Below are 13,720 nucleotides of genomic sequence, written 5' to 3'. Positions count from 1 at the left end.
AACCCTGTATGCATCAGGGCCCCTTATGGCCAGGGGTTGGACACCTTGCTGTACATAGGACACACATTGCTGAACATGACTTATTTTGATCTCCTCAGTTCTGATGATGTAAGCCTTGTACAAACAAGAGGGGGGCGGGGGGGGGGGGGGCGGAAAGAGTGATAGAATAGGGGAGGATGAGCGAGGGAGAGATGGTCAAGGAGAGAGTGTGAGAGAGAGCAAGAGAGAGAGAAAAGGGAAAGAGGGGATTGGCAGGTTATTAATGATGCTGCTCGGGCATTGGGCCTGGTGAGTGCCTCTGCCACAGGGGAGCAATAAATCAATGAACTGATGTGCATGGGCTGTGAAATACCTCTGAAAAACACCACTACTGTACAGAGACAGACAGAGTGAGAGAGAGAAAGCGACAGAGAGGAGAGAGACAAGGATAAACCTGAGGGATAGATACAAAGATAAATATAGAGAGAGATTGATAGAGAGCAGTATAATCTGGGAAGAGAGATGTGTAAGCACAGAGATGGGAACACAGTGGTGATGATAACCTCTGACATCATCATCAACATCCAAAGCCATGACAGCGACAAGCCTGTTCTATGACCAGAAACCTCCATTACACCACCTCTACAGCACTTTCTTTAAGTGGGGGGACAAGAACTACTGCTACATCCAGAAGAATAAAACAGATGTGTATTTGTGGCACTATAGAGTAGTCTTTAGAGTTGTCCTGGATACATTTGAATCCTTACTATGCCTAGAGGAAATATCTTTACGTTTTATACATCTATGTGTCAGTTGGAGGGAGAGAAATCTTAAAGGATGTCACCCATCTTGGGTTGATAGTGATGATTTTGTGACTAGACTTCAAGACCAATGCCTCTGTTAAAATGACCAGAATGAGATCAGCAACCAACATGGAAAAGCTTACTTGATTGATCTGAACCTTCCTCATGCGTGTGCACATGTGTTAGAGAGTATGTCTGCCAAGCCTCCATCAAGGAGCAAGCAGCAGTCCAGACTGATTGAAATATCACATCAAGCAGACCAGCCTTGGGGCTTATGGTATTAGAGGGAGAGGTGACATTTAGATTGGATCCCAAGGCTGCTCCTCTGAGATATCTTGACAAACTGTATGAAAGGGCAGGCAAATAGAATTACAGCCACCACACCGTCAGCTAGTTTTCAGACATTCCAAAAGTATGTCTTCTGAAGATTGGGGGCTCTATAGTTTTGCTAAAGTCGTGTGTTCATGAATTATGAATTACATTTGTATAGAATAGCTTATGTTATACATGTTTAATTGACATGCGCATATTTCTACACTGCTTTAATATAACTACACAGCACGAGTGATATAAAGGCATGTACTATATAGTATGGTGTGTGAACTTCAATGGATTCAATCAGGGCAGGATAATCAGTAATTTCATCCAGTGGCAGCTCCTTTCTCTCTTCATCAACTACCTTCTTTTAGCCATTAGTAGTGAATGATCGACAGCCCATGGTTGTGTGGATTCAATCATTTCCTCTCTGGGTGATAAAGTAAATAACTGAAACAGTAATGATGGATCTTCTTTGATTGAAGCCAAGTCCATGTGACTGACTGGCTGGTGCTTTTGAAGCAGGGGTGGAGTGTGCTGTACCGTCTGCTGCGGTGAGCAGAATATCAACTCCCCCACTGGCCCAGCTGTAAACAACCTTTAAGGGAGGGAGACAGTCACTCCATCGCTCTACCCTGTTCTCTCTCTCTTCCTTTTCATCCCTTCTTTCCATCTCACAGATCTTTTTTTCCCCAACTCCGGGTCTCTCCCTTTTTGGGAATAGCCATTCCTTTCTCCTACTGTATGAATGAAAATATTCACTGCTCTGATTGTACAACCATTTGTTCCCCCAGTAGACAGTAAGAATGTCTACGTATATAAACAAGTGGGTAGAGAATTTGGAGGCGCTATTGACTCTAAAATGCTAAATTATCACGGTAAAGTGGAAGTAAAGGTAGACAGACATTAAGCAAGACAAATAGCTGCTATCTCCCCACCTATGCATTGTCTGTAAGTCCCTGTCCCCTTGGACTTGCACTACTGGGCTCTCTGCCTAACTGTCACAGTGCTGCCAGCGTGGTGTGGGGCATGACTAGTGGCACGGAACATGGACTCATACGTGTGTCAATCAAAGTGCACCCTGTGTCCCCCATGGAGAGAGAGAGGAGCGCTGGGATGGAACGGTCCGCTCTGGGAGGCACCAATCAAATGTCGGATACTGGCTGTGGCCATTCCACTGGGAGTGGAGTGGGGATGCGCGTCACATGACAGACAGAAAGGAATAGATGTGGCTAACTAGACAGGCACACAGGGGAAATGACAACAGAGAGATATACTGTGTGTGTATACAGCGCAGATTCCCATAGTGTATGTCTAAGAATCATAGTGCTAACCTACAGAAATACACCCTGAGGTACAAACACAAACAAACAAAACACAGGTTTGTAACATAACACACTGGCACCTAGAATCAAAGTCTCACAGTGGTGTACACAGATCCAGTGTTTCTCAAGTGCTGTGCATACGAAGACAAATTGAATTCGGTGGCACAGAAATACTCACTCAAAAAAAGCATTGAGAATGAAATACTGTGTGTACTCTGCGGGTATCTTTGGTTTAATTTTCAGCCTTATGTCCAAAAGATTCTAAAAGCACACCTTCCAGTGTATTGATAAAATAGCATATCATCCCAGTATACATGGAAGAGGGTGGAGTTTAGAATAAGCTTTCCAAGAGGAGAAAAAACTATTTAATACATTTTAGAATAAGGCAAATGTAACAAAATGTATAAAAAGTTAAGGGGTCTGAAGAATTTCCGAAGGCACTGTATGTGATGGGATGTATAGACATTATGGACAGTATGTGGAAAGAATATGTAGTATATATGAAGAATACAAAAGGATAGAATAGTAAATATACAGCAATAGTTGAATAGGATGGTCTTTTCTAGAATACAGTATATACACATATGAAATAGGTAAGTACTGTATGTAACAGTATGTACATTATACAAGTGACCAGTGTTCCATAATAAGGAATTTGAAAGGATTTATACTTTTACTTTTGATACTTAAGTATATTTTAGCAATTACATTTACTTTCGATACTTAAGTATATTTACAACCAAACACATTTAGACACGTACTCAAGCAGCATTTTACTGGGTGACTTTCACTTGAGTCAGTTTGTATGGTCAAATCAAATCAAATTGTATTTGTCACATACACATGGTTAGCAGATGTTAATGCAAGTGTAGCGAAATGCTTGTGCTTCTAGTTCCAACCATGCAGTAATATCTAACAAGTAATATAACAATGCCCAACAACTACCTAATACACACCAATCTAAAGGCGTGAATGAGAATATGTACATGTAAAGTATCTTTCCTTTTACACTTGGGTACTTTTTCCACCACTGGGATCATAGCTTTCAACTGGATTCACCTGGTCAGTCTAACACCTTAGCAACAGCTAACAGTCTGTGTCAACAGCTGCCAGTGAGAGAATCAGGTGTTTTATACCTGTTAACAACTTTAATTATTTAAGCTTTGTTGCAATGGTGGTAAAATGAATGACATGCTGTGTAATGGGTGCAAAAACAGTTCCTTGGAAAAAGATAGATCTGTGTAGAAAACCTGGCTGCGACCTTCATGTCTACATTATGTAACAGATTGATCGATGCTTCGTGGGCAGATTAGAGTTGACAGAGTGCAGCTGGGGTAAACGGCATGGGTAACAGAGAAAAAGTAGATCTGGTGAAAGGCCAGCTTGACTAATGATACTACAATACTGTGTGTCAAATAAATCACAACGCCTTTTGAAATCGGATCCATGCAGAATTCAATTCACTCAGCATAATTTGCAAGACTAACTATTACGACCAATACAAACACAGTAAAAGTCATTTAAGCATAATATACTTAACCAATGCAATTTATTTGAGAGGTTGCATCTGAGATCAGTTGCTTCAACACTGCTTTCAAATTCACCAACGCTTCCTTACAGATTACTGAGGAAAATAGGCTTGTGCAAGGGATCTTCTCCTGTCAGAGTTTTAAGCTGACACTGTCAGTCCTGCACCCACACACTGCCATTAATAAAACATGTGGCCGCTTCCTCTCATTTCACCCAGATCTTCCAATCCCCCACAGTTTATCATCCAACAGGGATTACACGCAATGGGGACCGAGGTAAAGAATGACAGGATTAAGAAAGGTGGGGGGGGGCACCACTGCCGACTGGCATCTGTGTGTGACAGAACAAGGAGTGCCCCATTGAAACAATATACTTTCCATGGTCAGAATGGGTTGTGTAGAGTGCACGTCCGCATCCAGTTGCATGTGCCTTGCAATAGTACCAGCATATTAATAAAACATTCTGCACATTGAACCTAGATTACACTTCTCCAGGCCATTATACGGTGCACACCTACAAGTGTGGGTCTAATCGGCGTGCACTTCAAATTCCACATGCCCGTTTCATGTGTAACACCTTACAACATCCACAACAACCGGTGTTGCCTGGTCACGAACATGTTCCCTACTATTCCCATGCTAAAGCAAGGCAGCTGATCGACAGGCAAGTCTTATTTTTTTAATGGTAAAGAATGAATGATCACCAGAAGCAGTTAAAGATCTGCCTCTACAGTGCTACAGGTAATAATTCTGCTATAGATTTGCTGGAACATAAAGGGAAGCTTTGAGAAGGAATTAAACTCAAATGAGATGTATTCATATTGTTGTGGTTCTTATGCAACATTTCAGACCGTGAGGTGTGACTCTTCAACAAGCAAGGTTTGACATGAAATATTCACTGCGCTGGAATTTTATGGGACTAATTTCTCAACCATCACTATTGATTTTGATATCAGTATGTATATTGTGCCTTCAGAAAGTATTCAGACCCCTAGACTTGTTCCACAATTTGGTAGGTTACAGCCTTATTCTAAAATGGATTATTTTGTTATTTTTTTCTCATCAATCTACCTACACACAATACCCCATAATGACAAAGCAAAAACAGGATTTTTTTGTTGTTGCTAATTTAAAAATCAGGCTGTAAATATTTGTTCATGTGAAGGGAATTTAATCACAACTCTGCTATTTTTGGATAAACTCCTATTATGGTGTCCTGGTAAGGTCAATAATGTGCTACTGTTTCTGAAAACTGCAAGGGTCCAGTGTATTTCTTGCCTGGCTACCCACACTCCTTGTTCAGGTCAAACACTACACCATATGCCCACGGACGTTAGTTTCTTCTCTGCAATGAGTCTGCATCTGAGTACCTCCTTCACCGAATAGGAACACATTTGGGGCCGTCTGATTGGTCCAGAAACCTATGGGTTGGGCCAGAGCCAGAACACACGTGAGTAAAGCGGTGGTTTGAAAGTTCGTCATTGGCTTTCATACTCTGATTGGTTAGAGACAATACAATTGCTGATTACTTCTTGTACAACACCTCGTCACCACAAACAACTTCAATGATGGCAGTCTTAGACTAAAGTATGTAGTGAATGACAGAACAGCGGAAAAATTGTGTGCGGTGTCAGGCTAGTGTTTTTCAGCATAATCCCTCACAATATTGTAAAGGTACAGTAAAGCATGACTGCCACAAACATCAAGTTTGAGTTTAATTAGGCTCTTTTCCTGTGATGAAAAATAATATATATATAATTTCTTTATGGATACTGTAGACCAAGCTTACATAATAAACATATTGTGGGCCAAAATAACAGATCTCCCTCCCTCCAAAATTAAAACAGCGTAGATTCTTTATTGTAGTCCAGGCCATCTTGGTCTGTAAAAGCACAGAAACATCAGTGTTAGACACGGCATGGCTGCACAGGCCTCCATTATTAACTGTAGCAGGTTTGTTCTCAACTTGAAAACACACCATTTAGTTTCCTCCTGGATTAGGGGACCTCACTGGATCATCTGAAAGAAACAACTTCTTTTTAGGTTATTTGTGTTTAAAGACCATTTCCTACTTGATAAGCTAATGCCCAAACAATGAAAGTGGGGGGCACCATTAACTGTGACACCAACCAAGGGATGAGTTAAATAATTGGATGAAATAAGAGGGGGGCTCAGCGGATAGTGGGCTAAGGCTAATATTTTGTTATCACATGGGATGCATTCAGCAGCTGAACTCACAGCAAGCAGTCTAAACACATGGATATATAAACCTACACATTGAGGACTATATTATCAGACGGGAGTATAAAGAGAGAGAAGGTTGTTTTTACAGTAAAGAGTGTTTCCACTCCGGGCATGAATACCTAGCCTCTGCTAAAAGCGCAAAGACCGAGAGCCTCTTAAATAACAATAGCGGCCTTCTTCCGGTATCAGTGATGAGCGTGGACACTAATTGTGATTCCTTTCATTTACGATGTCTGCCTGCGGCACTCTTATCTCGGCTGAGGTACATCCACACAGAAACACTGACAGCACACAGCCTAAGATATGGAAGGTTATTTCCTCTCTCCTCAGTTAGTGGATTGTGATCAGATAACTCGCTGGCTGATGTGATGTTAAAGTCAGGGTCGCATGGCTGATTTCACTGGCGCGCCCTCACACAGACGGCAATCAAATACAAAATGTCTGCATGTAATTACTGTAAAAGCCCTAGAGGGCACACAGACTGATTCCTGCACCCTTACTGTCCAATCAGACAAGGCAATACAGACTGGGAGTAGGGTCAACTATCTATCTATCTCACACACAGAAAGAGCGAGCAGTATTTCAAAACCTCTGACCACGTGAAGGGAACATTGGCTACATGCACTTGGCATGACATGGTGTTGTTGGGATAGCACTGGGCAGCGGGGAGATGGCGCGCACACACACACACTCATCTAACTACACCTCTAATGCCACTGTATATCAGGTAATAAGAACGCAATCACTGTTTGATTTGCGAATTTGCAAACCTCTCACTGATCTTGAATTTGGAGTCTCCGGTGTGCTCTCGCTTGCTTGCGTCCCGTTACATAATAAAATAAGCTGCCAGCCACAAAGCTAGACCATAGTGATTACTGACTACACTCTCCAAATCAGACTTTAAAACATCTGTTTACCTCTCTCCCTGTCCAATCTGTGTGGTGGGGAGAAAGGGATATTTTTTACCAAGGTTATCAAACGCTACCCTCACTGGCACCCATGCCTCTGTTGCTAAATGAGTCACTGGGGATTTGAAGACAATCAAATCCAATTCTCCTAAGATGAACGAGTTGAAAAGCAAATAAGCTCTATTAGCCAGTGACAACAGGCGACCAAACCTTCAACTTAAAGCGAATAACTTTCCCATAACATAAAAGTGGCGAGAAAACAGGACAGGTGCCATACCTCTAAATGCTAGCTACATACAGTTGAAGTCGGAAGTTTACATACACCTTAACTAAATACATTTAAACTCAGTGTTTCACAATTCCTGACATTTAATCCTAGTAAAAAAGTCCCTGTTTTAGGATCACCACTTTATTTTAAGAATGTGAAATGTCAGAATAAGAGTAGAGGGAATGATTTATTTCAGCCTTAATTTCTTTCATCACATTCCCAATGGGTCAGAAGTTCAAATACACTCAATTAGTATTTGGTAGCATTACCTTTAAATTGTTTTACTTGAGTCAAACATTTCAGGTATCGTTCCACAAATTGGGTGATTTTTGGCCCATTCCTCCTGACAGAGCTAGTGTAACTGAGTCAGGTTTGTAGGCCTCCTTGCTCGCAGACGCTTTTTCAGTTCTGCCCACAAATTTTCTATAGGATTGAGGTCAGGGCTTTGTGATGGCCACTCCAATACCTCGACTTTGTCACCACCACAACGTGATGCTGCCACCCCCGTACTTCACGGTTGGGATGGTGTTCTTCGGCTTGCAAGCCTCCCCCTTTTTCCTCCAAACGATCTATTCTATTCTATTTTTGTTTCATCAGACCAGAGGACATTTCTCCAAAAGGTATGATATTTGTCCCCATGTGCAGTTGCAAACCCTAGTCTGGCTTTTTATGGCGGTTTTGGAGCAGTGGCTTCTTCCTTGCTGAGCGGCCTTTCAGGTTATGTTGATACAGAACTCGTTTTACTGTGGATATAGATACTTTGTACTTGTTTCCTCCAGCATCTTCACAAGGCCCTTTGCTGTTGTTCTTGGATTGATTTGTACTTTTCACACCAACGTATGTTCACCACTAGGAGACAGAACACATCTCCTTCCTGAGCGGAATGACGGCTGCGTGGTCCCATGGTGTTTATACTTGCGTACTATTGTTTGTACAGATGAACGTGGTACCTTCAGGTGTTTGGGAATTGCTCCCAAGGATGAACCAGACTTGAAGAAGTCTACAATTGTTTTGATTTTCCAATGATGTCAAGCAAAGAGGCACTGAGTTTGAAGGTAGGCCTTGAAATACATCCACAGGTACACCTCCAATCGACTCAAATGATGTCAATTAGCCTATCAGAAGCTTCTAAAGCCATGACATCATTTTCTGGAATTTCCAAGCTGTTTAAAAGCACAGTCAACTTAGTGTATGTAAACTTCTGACCCACTGGAATTGCGATACAGGGAATTATAAGTGAAATAATCTGTCTGTAAACAATTGTTGGAAAAATTACTTGTGTCATGCACAAAGTAGATGTCCTAACCGACTTGCCAAAACTATAGTTTGTTAACAAGAAATGTGTGGAGTGATTGAAAAACGAGTTCTAATGACTCCAACCTAAGTGTATGTAAGCTTACGACTTTAACTGTAGGTCTCTGGGTACATCAACATAGGTTGACCCCCCAGAAATCAGCTCCGCATCCAACACTGGGTAGGCTTATTGCATTACACACTCTGCCGGCTTGTAGACAAGCCAGCGAGCAGAAAAGGCTGGACTGATGAAGCAGCGAGAGCGTGAACAATGCCAATCATCCCTCTGTAAAAAGAGGGAGAGAGAAACCGACCGAGTGGTTGTTTTTATCTGAATTCCTCAAAAACAGCTGCTGTCCCCACGGGTGCTTGTATGACTGCTCTACTCTCCCGCTCTCTGTCAGAGCAATGACAGAGGGAGAGAAAAGGACGAGAGAGAAAAGGACGAGAGAGAAGGCATTGCTGCACTCTGGGAGTTGTCATTGTTGAGCACCACAGGACACGGAGTACGTATCAGCGTTGCGCAGCAGCAGCAAATCCACAACACAAAGTAGACTGTTCTTGATTAAGTCAATTGTGGGAAGGAGGGTGGATACTGTGCTGTAGCCCGTGTAGCAAAATGTATAATTAATTGCCAAGTGAGATATTGAAACGGATCAGATATTCCACATACGTATACCCATGACTGACATTTCACACACCACACAAACACACCTCCCCTTGGGCAATAACAGCAAAACATACAGTTAAGTGTTGACACACCTACTCATTCAAAAGTTGTTCTTTATCTTTACTATTTGTAGAATAATAGTGAAGATATCAAAACTATGAAATAACAAATATGGAATCATGTAGTAACAATAAGTGGTAAACAAATCAAAATATATTTTAGATTCTTCAAAGTAGCCACCCTTTGCCTTGACAGTTTTGCACACTCATGGCATTCTCTGAACCAGCTTCACCTGGAATGCTTTTCCAACAGTTTTGAAGGAGATCCCAAATATGCTGAGCACTTGTTGGCTTATTTTCCTTCAATTTGTGGTCCAACTCATCCCAAACCATCTCAATTGGGTTGAGGTCGGGTGACTGTGGAGGCCAGGTCATCTGATGCAGCACTCCATCACTCTCTTTCTTGGTCAAATAACCCTTACACAGCCTGGAGGTGTGTCGGGTCATTGTCCAGTTGAAATGCTGTGGTAGCCATGCTGGTTAAGTGTGCCTTTAAATTTGAAATAAATCAGACAGTGTCCCCAGCAAAGCAACCCCACACCATCACACTTCCTCTTCCATGCTTCACGGTGGAAACCACACATGCGGAGATAATCCGTTCACCTACTCTGCGTCTCACAAAGACCAGGCGGCTGGAACCAAAAATCTGGGTCTAATGTCCATTGGTCGTGTTTCTTGGCCAAAGCAAGTCTCTTCTTATTATTGGTGTCCTTTAGTAGTGGTATCTTTGCAGAAATTCAATCATGAAGGCCTGATTCACGCAGTCTCCTCTGAACAGTTGATGTTGAGATGTGTTTGTTACTTGAACTCTGTGAAGCATTTATTTGGGCTGCAATTTCTGAGGCTGGTAACTCTAATGAACCTATCCTCTGAAGCAGAGATAACTCTGGGTCTTCCTTTCCTGTGGCGGGCTTCATGAGAGCCAGTTTCATCATAGCGCTTGATGGTTTTTACAGATACACTTGAACTTTCAAAGTTCTTTAAATGTTTGACTGACTTTCATGTCTTAAAAGTAATGCTGGACTGTCACTTCTCTTTGATCTGTTCTTGCCGTAATATGGACTTGGTCTTTTACCAAATAGAACTATCTTCTGTATACCACCCCTACCTTGTCATAACATAACTGACTGCCTCAAACACACTAAGGAAAGAAAATCCACAAATGAACTTTTAACAAGGCACACCTGTTAATTGAAATGCATTCCAGGTGACTACCTCATGAAGCTGGTTGAGAGAATGTCAAGAGTGTACAAAGCTATCATCAAGGCAAATGCTGGCTACTTTAAAGAATCTCAAATAGATTTTGATTTGTTTAACACTTTTTTGGTTAATATATGTTTCCATGTGTTATTTCATAGTTTTGATGTCTTCACCATTATTCTACAATGTAGAAAATTGTAAAAATAAAGCAAAACCCTGGAATGAGTAGGTGTCTCCAAACTTGACTGGTACTGTACATTAGTATGAAAGATAAGCGGTAGAAAACATCCAGAAGTCCAATACAAATGTAACTCCCTCTCTCTAGTCTTGCCTACCTCTGATACCACTGACTGTTATCCATCTCTAATATTATCTGCCCTGAACACAGTGTGTGTGACCAATCATATCCTAGCAAACAGGGGAGGATAAATTCAACTGTTACAGTGGGAAGCTAGGACTCTAGGTCACATGTGACTGCAACATTCCCCAATCACTTGAGTGTCCGGGCTTGCAACATTCCCCCCATTGCCAGGCCCGCCAGAGTTAAGGGGACAGAGCGACGGTGACATTCTCAATTGCGGTGACCATGGATGGCATTCTGGTGACAGCCACAAAGACCAGATACCACTACAAAACACTAGCACCCCTCTTTTCACTATACACTCATTCCTGCAATGTCTTAGGCTTACATCCAAATGTCTAATACTTAATAAGGGCCAGTAAATTCCTCCACATCCTCCACCCACCTGGAGCTCCCTTACCTTACTTATGCTGCATTCAATTACTTCATTTTTCGCCAGCTAATGCCAGAGACAACCCTCTTCAGCAGCTCTTCTCTGATTCAAATACTCTTAATCCAAGGTTGATTAATTAATTACATCAATTAAATACATCAACTTACATGATACTGCCACAAATGTGCAACAAATTTTCCCCACGGATACAATAGACAGTAAAGTATTTAGTCCAAAGACATCTAATTGTTAAACAGCAAGCTAATCATATATGAAATCTTGTTTAATAAGCAGACAGACATACTCCCGAGTGGCGCAGCAGTCTAAGGCACTGCATCGCAGTGCTAGAGGCATCACTACAGACCCTGGATTGATTCCGGGCTGTATCACAACAGGCCATGATCGGGAGTCCCATAGGGGGGGGCACAATTGGCCCAGTGTCGTCCGGGTTAGGGGAGGATGTGGCCGCGGTAGGCCGTCATTGTAAATAAGAATTTGTTCTTAACTGACTTGCCTAGTTAAATAAAAAATAAATAAAACAGACACAAAGGCAATAGGAAAATAGCCAGAGGCTGTCATCATTAAAACAACAAAAGGCGATCAATTAGTGCTCATCTTCAGTGCGTTGTCAAAAAAAGAGAGACTACATTAGATACAGATTTGAGAATTGCCAAGTTTATTTCCCATTTTCCATGTATAAAATATACATATTTATAGGAATGGGGGTACCAGCAGTAGGCATTATAAAAAGCAAAATATTTTCTCATATTGCAGTTCATTGTACGCAATCAAGAGTTGATACTTCTATCAACGACCTGCCGAAGTCTTGCCTGGAGTCAGTAAATTATGAATTATTGTTGCGGAGGATGGTATTTTCTACTCCATTTAGTGAGACAAGACATGTTTTGAGAAACATTAAGAACTTGATTCTTATCAGAACTACTAAAGCTTGGAATATAAGATATCTTAAAACTTCAATTGAAAGTTTAAAACTTTCCCAGATTCAAAATATGTGCGAACGAGGCTCAATTAGAATTAGAATTATTTTATAGAGGAAAACAAAGTTCATATGGATGAACAAATCTATTATAGCGTTACAGCCAACTGTTCTGATTTGAAAAACACAAAATGTAAATTCACTCATCCAAATACACATTCCACATGGTAGTCACCACTGATGTACTTGACATAAGACTATTACGATGGTCTATAAGATCAGTCTACATACTTTACAACTAGTTTGGTCTGTCTCACCTCAACCCCCCTTCCTTCCACCCCCAACCTGCGCACCCTTCCTCCCCCTTCTCCCTTTAGGTGTAGTCTACTCAAAGAGCTTGATTGCAGAGAGCAGTGTTGCTGGTCACACACACCAGGGGTGCACTCGCACGGGGGCGGGGGGGTCAACAAAAACTAGCTTCTCCAACCCGGACCGGCTCCAAACGTTTGAGAAGATGATCTGAAGAAAAAAAACAAACAATGAAGACAGAAACAAAACAAAAAAAACTAAATTCTGCTTGGAAAGTTAGCTACCTTATTATGTGATGGTTTGGACTTTTCCCCCTAGGCCCTGACTGATGATTATGAGGAATACTACTGCTGTCTGACAGTACTGTGACGGATGTACGTACTGTATACACAGGGACATACAACATATATGAAGAGGGAGTCCTGGAGGGCACACGATACATATCAACACATAGCACACTAAAAAGGGAAGATGAAGGCGTAAATGGATGGGTGGAACAGAGAAGGAGAGAGAGGGTTGAGATAGGTGGGCGAGGGGGAGAACTGAGGGAGGTGGAGAGAAGAAAGTAGGAATGGGACTAGAAGGAGGAAGAGCGATGAGAGGCACTTGAGATATGTCCAGGTATTTAGAGTCATACTAGGATGCAGCTACATGAAGAGTGGCATCAGTTTCTATGGGACGGAGGGGGGAATGAAATTAACTTCACTTAAGAACTACATATAGCTGCCGTTATGTACTGTAAATTCTGTCTACATGAAAACACTTTGCCTCATGAAAATGTATTCAGAAGTACATCAAGACTTATAAAAAAAAAACAACGCAATGCTTGCTTGTGTCAGAGTATTAATATAAACCATGTTTCTTTAAGCATATACATTCTAGTTGCATCAAATGAAACTAAAACATACACAGAGGACCCATCTGAGAGCATTTGGCAGCATTTTGCTCTAATCAACAATTATAAAATGGGTAAGATGAGGGGATGAGGAAGAGGAGAGGAGAGCGAGTGAGAAGGAGAATTAGGAAGAAGGGGGGGATGAGGGAGGGAGCAAGGTCAGAAATGGGTGTGTTAAAGGAGGGACGAGGAAGAGAAAGCAAGCAATAGAAGACAAGAACAGAGAGAAGAGGAGGGAGAGGGTGAAGCGGA

The 13,720-nt window shown here is 41.7% G+C and overlaps 1 protein-coding gene across 8 annotated transcripts in view; it reads right to left on the bottom strand.

The window, feature by feature from the left end:
* Positions 1–5,101: 5,101 nt before the first annotated feature.
* The window catches only part of LOC139387893 (nuclear pore complex protein Nup214-like), a 71,043-nt gene continuing 62,424 nt past the window's right edge, over positions 5,102–13,720 (bottom strand). For 2 of the 8 annotated variants that reach the window (XM_071134237.1, XM_071134238.1), the window contains exons 36-37: positions 5,930–5,970; positions 5,650–5,833 (exon numbers count right to left, since the gene is read on the bottom strand). In XM_071134237.1, coding sequence (XP_070990338.1) covers positions 5,967–5,970 — 4 coding nt within the window. In that variant the 3' untranslated portion in view covers positions 5,650–5,833; positions 5,930–5,966. Of the gene's footprint in view, positions 5,834–5,929; positions 5,971–11,980; positions 12,784–13,720 lie in introns of those variants that run through there. The other 6 variants (XM_071134232.1, XM_071134233.1, XR_011629231.1 and 3 more) reach the window with 5 other exon arrangements.

The sequence above is a fragment of the Oncorhynchus clarkii genome, chromosome 29 (genome assembly GCF_045791955.1).
Source record: "Oncorhynchus clarkii lewisi isolate Uvic-CL-2024 chromosome 29, UVic_Ocla_1.0, whole genome shotgun sequence".
In the NCBI taxonomy this organism is placed as follows: Eukaryota; Metazoa; Chordata; class Actinopteri; order Salmoniformes; family Salmonidae; genus Oncorhynchus; species Oncorhynchus clarkii.
The sequence above is the reverse complement of the archived record's forward strand: the minus strand, read 5'-3'. Positions and strand labels throughout refer to the sequence as shown.